This window comes from Leucoraja erinacea, chromosome 25 (assembly GCF_028641065.1).
Source record: "Leucoraja erinacea ecotype New England chromosome 25, Leri_hhj_1, whole genome shotgun sequence".
NCBI classification, from domain to species: domain Eukaryota; kingdom Metazoa; phylum Chordata; class Chondrichthyes; order Rajiformes; family Rajidae; genus Leucoraja; species Leucoraja erinaceus.
Window position 1 is genome coordinate 23,652,822 of NC_073401.1, and position 14,188 is coordinate 23,667,009.

The 14,188-nt window shown below is 40.2% G+C and overlaps 2 protein-coding genes across 10 annotated transcripts in view; one reads left to right on the top strand and one right to left on the bottom strand.

Annotated features, from left to right (window-relative positions):
- si:ch211-102c2.8 (uncharacterized) overlaps positions 1-3,854 on the top strand; it is a 36,062-nt gene extending 32,208 nt beyond the window's left edge. For 3 of the 5 annotated variants that reach the window (XR_008725459.1, XM_055655212.1, XM_055655209.1), the window contains 2 exons: positions 1,668-1,889; positions 3,716-3,854. Coding sequence is in view for 4 of the 5 variants with exons in the window: in XM_055655212.1 (XP_055511187.1) it covers positions 1,668-1,889; positions 3,716-3,733 (240 nt within the window). In the remaining variant the exon portion in view is untranslated. The remainder of the gene's footprint in view (positions 1-1,667; positions 1,890-3,715) is intronic. The other 2 variants (XM_055655211.1, XM_055655213.1) reach the window with 1 other exon arrangement.
- ccdc117 (coiled-coil domain containing 117) overlaps positions 1-14,188 on the bottom strand; it is a 37,208-nt gene that overhangs the window by 7,147 nt on the left and 15,873 nt on the right. For 4 of the 5 annotated variants that reach the window (XM_055655220.1, XM_055655222.1, XM_055655221.1 and 1 more), the window contains 3 exons: positions 11,385-11,642; positions 10,562-10,699; positions 323-9,792 (listed from right to left, as the gene is read on the bottom strand). In XM_055655220.1, the coding sequence (XP_055511195.1) occupies positions 9,582-9,792; positions 10,562-10,699; positions 11,385-11,642 (607 nt within the window). In that variant the 3' untranslated portion in view covers positions 323-9,581. Of the gene's footprint in view, positions 1-322; positions 9,793-10,561; positions 10,700-11,384; positions 11,643-14,188 lie in introns of those variants that run through there. The other variant, XM_055655223.1, reaches the window with a different exon arrangement.

The window sequence follows — 14,188 nt, forward strand, 5'->3', positions numbered from 1 at the left end:
TGAGGATTAGCCGTGGCAAGCGGAGAGCTGCTCCTTTAGCCATATTTACCTGCAGCATCTTTTGGGTGGACAATGTCCCAGCTTGGTTATTTAACAGTGACCAGTTTTAACTCATCACCCAGATCCCTGAAACTGGCTCTTAATCAGCAAGGTCCAATGGATAACCGACAGCTGATTTAGCCTCCCCACTGGGTGAAATAACTCAAAACGCTCAAATACTTCAAACCACACTTAAATGAACAATCAAAATAATCAAGCAACTTATTAATGGTAAATTAACATATATTTTTAAATAAACTTAAAATACTGGAAAATGCATTTATAAAAAAAAAATCACTGCATTTGTTAACTGGAAAAGCCATAAAGTATTTGAAATTTGCTTGTTTCCCTCTCATTGAAATAAATGCAGTTGCTGAACTAGCAATGGATCTAACATCATATGCAGGTTCATTGTTCAGATTGAGGATAGGCACAAAGTGCTGGAGTAACTCAGTGGGTCAGGCAGCATCTCGGGATAAAAAAGAATAGGTGACTTTTCGGGTCAGGACCCTTCTCCAAAGAAGAAAGGCTCCGACCCGAAACGTCACCCATCCTTTTTCGCCAGAGATGCTGCCTGACTCGCTGAGTTACTCCAGTACTTTGTGTCTATCTTTGGTATAAACCGGCATCTGTAGTTACTTTCTACACTCAATAGTAGACAGAAATGCTGGAGAAACGCGGCGTGTGAGGCAGCATCTATGGAGCGAAGGAATAGGTGATGTTTCGGGTTGAGACCCTTCTTCAGACAGTCAATGGTCAGATTTCCTGTCATAACTGCTGGGGAAACTGTGGGAAGTGATAGTCCACCAGGGTTCCAGGAGGAATCCAATGCTAGAATGTAGCAGATTATCAGCAGTGAGGTCCTCTCAGGAAATTCAAGACTTCCCTATTCATGTGCTGGCCCTCAAAAGTATCTTGGATGGTCATTCTGGATCTCACCACAAATAATTATGCATCTCTAAACAAACAGTGTCATTCTATAGAGAATAAATACAATGTTCCTGGTTGTGCACATCTCTGAAGTTATGTTCTGGACACAGCTCATCGATGCAATCATTGAGAAGGCCCTTAATGCCTGTACTTCTTTAGAAGATGGAGGAGATTCGGTACATCCACGAATACGCTCTTAAACTTCTACAGGTGTACAGTAGAGAGCATATTAACGGGTTGCATCATTGCCTGGAGTAGCAATTTAAACATCCAGGAACAATGGAGATTACAAAAAGTGGTGGTCCATCATCAGTACTGAACTCTACTCCATCGATAGGAGCTGTAGGAGGCGCTGCCTCAAAAAAGGCAGCCAGCATCATCAAGGACCCACACCACTCTGGACACACTCATTTCACTCCTGCACAATTCCAGGTTTCTGAAAACCATTATCTCCATGTTCAGTAACAAGTCACTTGTTTTTTGCTTTCCTCGAACTGCAGATACTTATTGCACATATGGGTGACGTGGATTTCAATTATTTCCATCAATTCCTGCATATTACAGCTTCAACACATCATCTCCGCAACTGGGTCCACCTTAATTTAATTTGTTAAATATAAAGCTGCTTTGCCATTTCCTCAGCAGAGTGTAGAATTATACAGTACAGTAATGTGTGTGTGCTTTTTATTCCTTACAAGGAGCACAGTGAAAGTTCTCATTTGCGATGCGTTTCCACTCCGTCAATGGCTTCCTCTACAGTCATCTCTTTCAGACAGCAGGATTTTGGGACACTGAAGCTGTTCCGTCATTTGCAAAGTCGCGTGAAGCAGCTCCGAGCAGAAAACCGCATCTACCATGGAACTGGCCTGGAGGATGTGAACACTCTGCACATTGAAGCAGGCAACTCGTACAAAAAGATGGTGAGTAGGTTACTGGCCAGTAAAGCACCAGCAATCAAATTGATGCAGAACTTGTACAGAGAAACCAATAGAATACTGGTCTGGAGAAAACACCCTTGGGACCTTACCAGTACCAGATCACATCTGGTAGTACCTGGGCATCTTCTTCTGAACAGGAGAACTGTTCCAAGTCTACACACCCCCCGCATTATGCAAAGCCTTTGAGGATTATCTATAACCCAAAGTCTGCCTAAATCAGAAACCCGGTACGCTGAGATTGCTATTGGCCGAGATGACAAAAATTGCACAAGTACGTTAATTAGTCATCAGTGATAATGTTAGTTGATTAATCTGATCTTATCCAAAACCTTTTTTGCTCTAGTTCTATTTACCCCTTCCATTCCTTTCATAAATTCACTAGTTCTAGGAACAGAATTAGGCCATTGGGCCCATCAAGTCTACTCCGCCATTCAATCATGGCTGATCTATCTTTCACTCCCAACCCCATTCTCCTGCCTTAGCCCCATAACCCCTGACTAATCAAGATTTTACACATTTTTCCTACTTTTCATTCTTACATTTTAGAGCCTTTTCTCCTGCCGCATTAATTCGAACCACAAGCCCCCACTCTGCCCTCCATCTCCAGGAGAACAATGAACGTGAAAGGAGCTGGAATCACAATCACTCTAGTTCTGATACCCCATGAATCAGAATCTCCCTTACTGCACCCTTTATAACATCACTTTCCTCTGTATTTTACTTAACCAGTTTGCAGCATTCCCAGCAATCTGGAGATTAATACCTTCGAAACCCTGCTTAAACACTTAAAAAAAAATCTTACCCCTCCCTTCATTGTCTTTTACTCTTGAGCGAGTGAAAGAATATACTATCCTGGAATCACACCTGCTCCCATAAATACAAAATCCCTTTTACGTTCTTTAACTGACTGGACGATTGCAGCCCAGGGAAAAAGGATCTGTGTCTACACTATTTATGCTTCTCAAAATGTTATATACTTCTATCAACCTCCCACACACCAGAGAAAATAATCTAAGTTTGTCCAAAAACACAAAGTGCTGGAGTAACTGAGCGGGTCTGGAGGACATCGATAGGTGACGTTCCAAGTTAGGATCCTTATCCAGACTGTTTTTGCTGAAGATTCCAACATCCGCAGTTCCGTGTCCAAGTTTGTCCAATCCTCTAATCCAGACAGCATTCTGGTAAACCTCTCTTGCACCTTCTCCAAGGCCTCCACATCCTTCCTGCACACCATTTAAGACATTTGGACAGGTACAAGAAAGGAAAGGTTTAGAGGGATATGGGCCAAACGTGGGCAAGTAGGCTGGAGTAGATGGAACATCTTGGTCAGCATGGACAAGTTAGGTGACAGGGCCTGTTTCCTTGCTGTATGACTCTATAATTCTATCTATGACTCCATAAAATCCTAAAGCAGTTAAATTCAGTGGTACGTTTAAGCAAGAACTGCAGATGCTGGAAAAGTCGAAGGTAGACAAAAATGTTGGAGAAACTCAGCGGGTGAGGCAGCATCTATGGAGCGAAGGAATGGGTGACATTTCGGGTCGAGAACCTTCTTCAGTCTGAAGAAGGGTCTCGACCCGAAACGTCACCTATTCCTTCGCTCCATAGATGCTGCCTCACCTGCTGAGTAAATTCAGTGGTACAATCATTTTGCTTTGTAAATCTGTGCCACCCCATCTCTCCCGAAACACTGTAACCACCTTGTGGACTCCAACTGGAATGGTGGTCTGATTACGAGCTCCAGTTGAAAGAAAAGGCTAATTCAGATCCAGCAAGGCTCTATGGTAACTTTTCTCCCTTCTCTCCAGAACCAGCTCAAGAACTAATTGGAATGGGAGATGAGATCTGGGGAGGAAGCATCATTTCACTTGTCTCGATCCGTTTGCAGTGAGAGATTGTACATGATCCAAGCCATCTATTATTCTGCCAAATGAAGCCAGGACTTAACCCTAGGCTGCAGTCTACCCTGCTAACATGGAGAAGCTGGTCTTGATCACGCGCAAAACCCGAGTTCTATGAGGAAAGAGAGACTGAGTGCTATAAACGTAAAGTCTAGGGATACAGCATGGAAACAGGCCCTTCGGCCCACCAAGTCTGCGCTGATCAGCAATCATCCTACACACTAGAAACAATTTACAATTTTACCAAAGTCAATTAACTTACAAACCTGCACATCTTTGGAATGTGGGAGGAAGCCAGAGTACCGGATGGAAACCCACGCGGTCACAGAGAATGTACAAACTCAGTACAGACAGCACCCGTAGTCAAGATCAAACCCAGGTCTCTGGTAATGAAAGGCAGTTGTACTGCTGTGCCATTGTGCCACCCTAAACTATTTAAATAACAATTTTAAAATATATTCAATGCTAAACTCCTTCAATTCTTTGCAAGAGAACAATGCAGCTTTCCTAAACATCAGTTATACCAAATCAGCCTTGCATTGGATTACTTAAAATGCAAAACTGAACAGATGTAATCTGTTGAATGGTTACCACAACAGATTGCACAATGGTGGGCATGATATTTAATACATCTACTCCACCATCAACATCCGAGACATAGAAACTTCTCATGCTTAAAAATAAGTCACCACTACCAGAACCAGTCAGAGATTGAGCATTCTGCAGCTATTAACTTCCCAAAGCAATCTACCACACAAAAGTCAAGGTGATGGAATGATTTCAACTCCAACAGTATAGAACTACGGGACAAAGCTGACAGCTTGATGATACAACGTACTCCCTCCAAAATCTAAACCAGTCATGTAAGTTGATGCTTCAAAAATAACTTTCATCTAAAAGAAAGCTATGATTGCCTGTAAATATATCATGCAATGCAGTGTCAGATTTAAACAATATTATGCTGTGATTATCTTGAATTGTTTTACATTATAAATTACATTAAATGGTGCTATACAAATTCAAGTTGTTGTGTTTGATTTCACCGAGATAGAAGCCATAATGCTGTTGGTCGGAATGAACTTGATGGGCCGAAAGGCCTGTTTCCATGCTGTACGACTCTGATCGTTATATACATAAATATTTAAATGTTTAAAAATTACTGCGGTAGATGCACCTGAAAGGCTCATATCTATTTTTAACATTGGAACTCTTGTGTGCATGCAATGTTACATTTAAAGATAGTATCTTGTGTAATGATAATGTCAGCCACACAGAAGCTACCCTAATTAAAAGGAGCATATTGACCTGTCTCTCAGAGTAGGAACACTGGTGCACTTCATTCAGGTGAATCATACTTACAAATAAAACAAACATGAAACATGAGGATTAAAGAAAGTATGTTGGGTAGATTTACTGATTCAATCCCAGAAACAGAACAACACAGAATGAATGGAGTAATTGGAACACAACATACAACAGAGTATTTTATTGATTGTTTGGCACTGCCTGGAGACAGACATCCTTGCATGCTAACACAATTTATACTAGTGTATCCATTGTGAAAAAGATTCACTATGCACACGAAGTCTGACAGCTAACGTTTTTTTTTACAAATATCGACTTGTACCTTTATGTACCAGTTTTACTTAACCCAATCCCAGTTACTCCATTAAAGCTAATTCAAAATCAACTGAAATGGCATCTTTGAGAAGATGCCAAAATATCTTAAGAACTTTTTGAAAAGTTTAGGATAAGACTAGTGCAAGAAATCTATTCCTCCGCTTCTATTGTAACCCAGGAGAAGCTAAAAGCACAAGGGTCTCGACCTGAAACGCCACCTATTCCTTTTCTCCAGAGATGCTGACTGACCCGCTGAGTTACTCCAGCTTTTTGTGTCCATCTTCAGAAGCTAAAACAAGACAGCCTAAAGTAACAAACATCAGTAGCCATGTACAAACTTAAGAGAAATTCCTCAACCTATCTGTCCACAGAATTCAGTGGTGACCAGACTAAAACAATTTGTTAAGACTATTTGTTCTAGGCACCACTTAGTAGAGGAACCAAACCCAAACTCAACCAAAGACCCACATGCAACTATTTTTTCAAGCGTTTGGACCAATTAACGATATTATTCAAGTTAGTTCACTTGAGCTAGATCCTATTTTGTGAGATGACAGAAGAGTCTATTTCAAGAACCAACACAGCAACTTTAAATAAAACCGAAATCTCCTTTCTAGGAATTGAAACTAATAAATATGCTACTAGTATACAAATAGTGGTGTCCACTACAATGGGGAAACCAACAACAGTTAAGTGACCATTTTGCAGGTAGACAAAAATGCTGGAGAAACTCAGCGGGCGAGGCAGCATCTATGGAGCGAAGGAATAGGCGACGTTTCGGGTCGAGACCCTTCTTCAGACTGATGGCTTTCTGGAGAATACCTCAATTCAGTTCACAAGTGTGAATTCAAAACATCATAGCCACTTTAATTTCCTATCTCAATCCAATTTATTTTTTGACCTCTGGTGGAACTTCCACCGAAACAACGCAAGCTCAAATGACAGCATTTCTTCTTCCATAGGTTCCAACCTTGGGGACTCGACATGGAATTAAAAAATTCCAAACAATTAAACTTTCTTTGTGCTAAAACTGGAGAGCTCTGTTGCAAGGTCATCGGCCTGTAAATGTTAACTCACGTTGTTTTTATAGATATTGTCCGACCTGCTAGGTATTTCTAGCAATCTGTGAGTTTAGATTTCTGTATGCCAGCTTACCCCCCAAAACAAAGCAGCTTACAAGCCAGCGGTATGAGTATTGATTCCTCTAACTTCAAGTTACCGCTGCTTTCCCTCTCTCCATCACTCCCCCTAGTACTCAGAAAGGTTCTGCTGTCTGAAGAAGGGTTTCGGCCCGAAACGTTGCCTATTTCCTTCACTCCATAGATGCTGCTGCACCCGCTGAGTTTCTCCAGCTTTTTTGTGTAACCTTCGATTCTCCAGCATCTGCAGTTCCCTCTTAAACAAGGTTCTGCTGTCCTACTGATTGTGTGCGGCGTTGTCATCTTCCCCATGGTTAACAATGAACTATTCTACATTTCCATTTTATCATCTGCTTTGATCTATTGTTTCAACACCTTATCCTTCCCCTGACTCAGTCTGAAGAATGTTCTCGACCCAAGAAGTCACCCATTCATTCTCTCCAAAGATGCTGCCTGTCCCAGTGAGTTACTCCAGCATTTTGTGTTGTATTTGGTGCAAACCAGCATCTGCAGTTCATTCCTACACATATCTTATATTTCCCAGTATTTACTCCCTTCAGCAGGCCACTCAGCTATGATTAACAAGCCTTTCCCCCTCTGGTAGCTGTATCATCCAGTTTCTCTTTTTATTTTTTTATGTTCTGTTCCTGTTTTCTTCGCTCCCTGCAACTTTCAGCTTTTTCTTATTCAGATGAAAGGTCATTGGCCGGAACTGTTAACTCAGTTTGTCTCTCTAGAGAATTTTCTGTACTTGTGATTTCCAGCATCTGCAGTTTACTTTCTACCTCAATCCCCCTCATATTCTGAAACACTTCCCAATTTTCTAAATGGTTTCTACTTCACTGGCAATTTTAATGCTTTAATAGCCCACCACTAGCAACAACCCACCCACGCCCCAATTTGCCACAAACGTCATTTATCTGCTGGCTATCAACAATCCACACCCTTTTTAAAATTCCATTTTCTGCTCCACAATTAAATAGGCCTCTGGAATTTCTTTGTGAAAGCCCCTTCTCCAGAAGACAATTTCTGTTTTGTAGTCAGACAACTTCCCTCGTCTGAGAAAAGTTGCCCTCAAGTATCTACCAATCCAAATTCCTTACCCACAGAAGCATCCTGGCATTACTCAGTGTATACGATAACACATCTCTAATAGAGAATGCTTTCTTCTCAGCATTTTGATGGGATCATGAATTTTCTTTTAACATTAGCACTTACATCTCATAATATTTTAATGATTACATATCAGGCTTGCAATTGTTACCGAACCTACACGGAACAAAAGGTTTATAAAAAAACTCTTCCAGTTCGATGTTCTAGTGTTTGTTCCTTAATGGCATATTTCTCACATTCCTAATGAGACAACATCTATAATAAACTTGTTAATAGTGGTAGCCAACACAGTAAAACAACGATAATCCATTATCTGACGATGTAGTATCTAGGAACATTTGCCTCTGCCCACGCCACTCAGCAGGGCTCTGGTTCACATGCTCCATTTTAATTTACTTAAGACTCAGAGTCATAGAGCACGGAAACAGGCCCTTCAGCCCGACTTGCCCACACCAACACTTGTTGGTTCACTAAAAATGTATTTTTATATGTTACACATCAATATAAATGTGAATTAACATTGGTTTTAATAATAGAACATCCAACAAGTTGAAAGATCTGGCACCAAAGTCCCGAGGGTGCGGATTACATTTCATTGCAAGCTGCTTAGGGGAATGCAACATCTTCCCTCCAAAATTCCAAGTGAGTTTATCCCAGTATGAGTTTATTTAATTACTCTAGGCAATACTGTGTCGACAACAAAATCTAGGGTCACCCACATTTTCTTTTTTTTTTTTTTTTTTTTTTTTTTTTTTTTTTTTTTTTTTTTTAAAAGCTGCAATACAAGTATGTGATTTTGGGTTTGATATTCAATTGAAAGAGCAAAATAACATGGTAGGAATCTTTCAATGCCCATTCACCACCTGCCTAAGCTGACCAGTTCCATGCCAATAGGAGCATTCCGAGACTTCCGAGGGGAGGTTGCACCCCCCCCCCCCCCCCACCCCCCAGCTTATTATCAGTATTTGCAAGTGACTATCCCTATCCATTAATGTCTTTGAAAGTCAGGGAGGCCCACCCAAGGATGACTGACTGTCATAAGCAATGCCTCATGCCTCCAATGCCCAATGATTTAGCCCAGCATCTTGCCAAGACACAAGCCTCATGCAAACCAAAAGTCAGCTCTATACTGACAGTTTATGAGTGCTTTGAGTCATATCACAACTTATTGTGGAAGTGGTTGCTTTCTTATTTTACACTTTTCCTAACACAATTTTTGGGTGTGGGTGAAAAAGAGCAAACACACAAATGCTTAGAATGTAACAAGTATATACGAAAAGATTAATAGCTGTGACATTGACAAGTAGAGATCTTAAGTGCACATTTCTTTTTTATACAATACCCCTCAATTTTTATTTAGTTTTCTCTCCATTTTGTATATAGTGCAAGAAAACTTAATCTTTATCTTGAGCTCAATACCAAATAAGTTCATAGTTAAAACATTTTCAGCCAAAGTTGAGTCAAACAATACTTCCATGTACATCCATATTCCATACAAATCTCTTGTACACTTCATGGAATGCCTCTACCACTTCCCTATCTTGTCATGTATTACATAGAAAACAAAATAGCATTTCAAGAGCATTATAAATTACGGCACTTATTTTCTTAAAACTAATCACAAGTAAATATTTGACACTGGACAGCCTATGGCTGATTACAATGGGAACAGACTTAAAAATATATTTATAGAAAGGATATCTATGTGCAGTCACAGACACTACACAAGACTGCAGCAATGACTAGCTTCAGTGTTTGGTTTATGCGAGAACAGTGGGGACATCAAAACCTCAGTGTCACTTAAAATCTTTAAAACGTTAACAATACTCCATTTCCCGCTGATGGAGAATCTTGGCAAGTTACAATGCTTTTACCCCACAGATCTGTGCCGCAAGCTGCCTCTAAAGCTCCATGTCCTCTTCAACTGCGCTGGTTTGATTCATATCACCACACATCAAGGATGAATCCAGTTTTGTGTTCTTGTTGTATAAATCAGGATCACATTGTGGCTCCCTATGCTTGGACTTCCTTTGCTCTGTTAAAGCTGCAAGTTTATCTGAAAGAGGCTCACATGGGGGTCTCCACAGAACAAGTTCCATGCATGGACGATTCCTAAGATGGCAAAAAATAAATAAAAAATTGGATATCAAATCAAAGCATGCCATCAAGAATCCAGTGTTTTAAAGGTTCATCTATAATCACATTCCGTTTACATAGTTTGCTTATCTCTCGTGACATTCAGCATACTGCTCAAACCAGGCAATTATGTTCACAGCCTACAGCTGGAAATGGTCTCTTAATTCAGGCTTAAAAATAAACAGAAGTCACTTCTGTCAATGCTCCAAATGCTACTCATTCTGCTATTCATAAAGTATCAGACAGGCAAAAGGTGAACTTGTTTCATCCTCATTCACACAGCTAACACTATATCTGGTACAATAGATTAACAAGAAAAAAAAATATCCAGGGATGCTCAGCAAGTCAGTCGTTGTTAGAAAGAAGAGTCAATATTTCAGATGCCTTCTCAATCAGAAAAATGTCACAGATTTGAAACGTGAAAATGGAAGCAATAGTCCTTGCAACACAAAAGTAACTGATTGGCAATAATTGGGGCACTAAAAGCTAACGCACGATTCCCAAGGCCCCTTGTGGACTCACAGCAAGATATTCCAATTTGAATACGGGACTGATTTTTAGTCTGCAGACGCTAACGTTCTCGCATCCCACCTGTAGGTCCCCATAAAATAGCGTGGATCAACAATGAATAAACTCACTCTGAACGTTCATTTGAAGAGGAAAAGATGGTGAAAAGGGGAAATGCAACCTATCATAATTTAGACACGTGAAGCTGGTTAGATGGAAAAATGGTGGTCATACTTACAGGGATTCCATTATTGTATGAGGCAAAACTTCTTCCAGGCCATGTTTCAGTTCTTCTCGGAGAGATTCAGACAAGACCAGTACCGGCAGATCTGAAATCTCAACCGTGTCAATTTCTGAATCATCTCTCCCATCCAGTCTGTGGAATGGAAATTACGTTATAATATGTTAATAATGTGTAAGGAATAAACAACAAATTCACCCCGATCAATCTGCAAAATAGCAGTTGGACCCACCACTCTCTAGGAAAAGATATCCTATGATTTCTGGAATGGAATCCATGCTAATTAAATCCCAAATGTTTAATTTGTGTATCTATTTTGCCTCTCACAATTATCTCAGCAATGCTAAGTCTTTAACATACTTATTAATTTGAAATGGCAATATGTTTAAATTTTGCTGAAGGGATACCGCAGTCTCCAACATTATTGTTTTAAACTCAAGCGCAGGAATTATTTTCTTCTAGACCTCCAAATTCTTATTTTTCTCCTGCCCATCAAAATTAAAATATAACTTGTCTCTCCTTAAAATAGGTTTCAAAGTGTTACTTTTAAAATTATCATCTGCAAACAGATCTTTATGCAGTAAAAGATTTCAGGAATGCTATCAAGAAGCTTCCTGGATCTCAATCCATTGAGTACAAGGATTTCTTACAATATTGAGGATGGCAAGTGCACAGTAGGTCCAGATTAACTAATTTCTCAAAAGCTGCAGCACTTTACAAAAACACCACTTGGTCAGAATAGGTTAAGGATGGAAGCCTTCAATGACTTGCCAAAACCTCCAGCAGATTACAGAAACGGGATACAGATTCCACCACCTACCGATCTTCAATTTCTTTCAGCCTTTCCAGTCCGATTTGGTTTGGATCAGTTTTCACCTCCATGCAGCCCTCCTCTTTGTTCTCAACCGCCCTATATTCCTGTGAGGTAGATTCATCCTGCCAGGAAGTGGAGGCAACATCAGATACCCCATTTCCCTGGGGACATGGAATGTAAGGCCAAGAGCTGCATGAAATGCTTCCTGAAGGTACCAGGTAATCCAGCATCTTCTCAGTTAAACGTTTCTTTTGAGCAGGAGCTCTGCGAGAGGATTCAGCAAAAAAATTAGTAGGATATACTATTTAAAAACTGCACTATTCATTTCCATGGCAAAAAAAATAATTAATTAATCACCAATAGCTACATGTGCTTTAGTTTAGAGATGCAGCGCAGAAACAGGTCCTTCAGCCCGCCGAGTCCGTGCCGACCAGCGATCTCCGCACACTAACACTATCCTGCACACTAGGGACAATTTACAAATTTACTGAAGCCAATTAACCTACTCGTATTTGGAGTGTGGGTGGAAACTGGAGCCCCCGGATAAAACCAACGCAGGTCACTGGGAGATCTGTACAGACAGTATCTGTAGGGATCAAACCCGGATCTCTGGTGCCTTAAAGTTACATGATACTCAGCTAGGTCATGGTTAACCTATGCTGGTAGCTTAGTTCTCCAAACAAATGATGCCTTTTTTTAAAATAAATTCTGGATTGGATTATTACAGCTATAACGTTATGGGATAAATTTAGGGAATGGGGAGGGCAGCAAAAAAGATCAATTGCTTGAAATCACAACAAAGCACTCGTAGATGTTGGCAGATTAAAAATCCTTGGACAAACCATCAAATTCCATTTTTGAAAGTGTCCCGAATTTCCAATAGGCAAAATACAAGAGTCAATGTACTGCTATACAAATTAGATTAGCAGGATCATTCATTGTTCTGCATTTAATTAACCAAGGTGAACAATATAATTAGATTTCCCATTCAATCATTTCATGACCCAAACTGACAGATGTTAAAGTAAAATAACTCAACCAGTAATTTAAACTTAGCTCTTCCAAATTTGTACCAAATATCTCAAGAAATACAGTACCCTCCATAATGTTTGGGACAAAGACCCATAATTTATTTATTTGCCTCTGTACTCCACAATTTGAGATTTGTAATTTAAAAAAAATCACATGTGGTTAAAGAGCACATTGGCAGATTTTATTAAAGGGTATTTTTATACATTTTGGTTTCACCATGTAGAAATTACAGCAAAGTTTATACATAGTCCCCCCCCCATTTCAGGGCACCATAATGTTTGGGACAGTAATGTTATGTAAATGAAAGTAGTCATGTTTCATATTTTGTTGCATATCCCTTTGTATGCAATGACTGCTTGAAGTCTGCGATTCATGGACATCACCAGTTGCTGGGTGTCTTTTCTGGTGATGCTCTTCCAGGCCTGTATTGCAGCTGTCTTTAGCTTATGCTTGTTTTGGGGGTTTTCTATTCTGCATATAAAAGGCATGCTCAGTTAGGTTCAGATCGGGAGATTGATTTGGCCACTCAAGAATTGATTCTTTTTTAGCTTTGAAAAACTCCTTTGTTGCTTTAAAAGTATGTTTGGAATCATTGCACAAGTTAATCTTCATCACATCTGTCCACAGGACCTTTTTCCAGAACTGTGGTTGCTCTTTGAAGTACTTCTTGGCAAACTGTATCCTGGCCATCCTATTTTTGCAGTTAACCAGTGGTTTGCATCTTGCAGTGTAGCCTCTGTATTTCTGTTCATGAAGTCTTCTGCGGACAGTGGGCATTGACAAATCCACACCTGAAGAGTGTTTCTGATCTGCCGGACATGTGTTTGGGGATTTTTCTTTATTAAAGAGAGAATTCTTCTGTTATCAGCTATGTAGGTCTTCCTTGGCCTGCCAATCCCTTTGCGATTAATAAGCTCACCAGTGCTCTCTTTCTTCTTAATGATGTTCCAAACAGTTGATTTTGGTAAGCTTAAGATTTGGCTGATGTCTCTAACAGTTTTATTCTTGTTTCTCAGTCTCACAATGGCTACTTTGACTTTCCATATAACCATATAACAATTACAGCACGGAAACAGGCCATCTCGGCCCTACAAGTCCATGCCGAACAAATTTTTTTCCCCTTAGTCCCACCTGCCTGCACTCGTACCATAACCCTCCATTCCCTTCTCATCCATATGCCTATCCAATTTATTTTTAAATGATACCAATGAACCTGCCTCCACCACTTCCACTGGGAGCTCATTCCACACCGCCACCACTCTCTGCGTAAAGAAGTTGCCCCTCATATTACCCCTAAACTTCTGTCCCTTAATTCTGAAGTCATGTCCTCTTGTTTGAATCTTCCCTATTCTCAAAGGGAAAAGCTTGTCCACATCAACTCTGTCTATCCCTCTCATCATTTTAAAGACCTCTATCAGGTCCCCCCTTAACCTTCTGCGCTCCAAAGAATAAAGCCCTAACTTGTTCAACCTTTCTCTGTAACTTAGTTGCTGAAACCCAGGCAACATTCTAGTAAATCTCCTCTGTACTCTCTCTATTTTGTTGACATCCTTCCTATAATTTGGCGACCAAAATTGTACACCATACTCCAGATTTGGCCTCACCAATGCCTTGTACAATTTTAACATTACATCCCAGCTTCTATACTCAATGCTCTGATTTATAAAGGCTAGCATACCAAAAGCTTTCTTTACCACCCTATCTATATGAGATTCCACCTTCAAGGAACTATGCACGGTTATACCCAGATGCCTCTGTTCAACTGTATTCTTCAATTC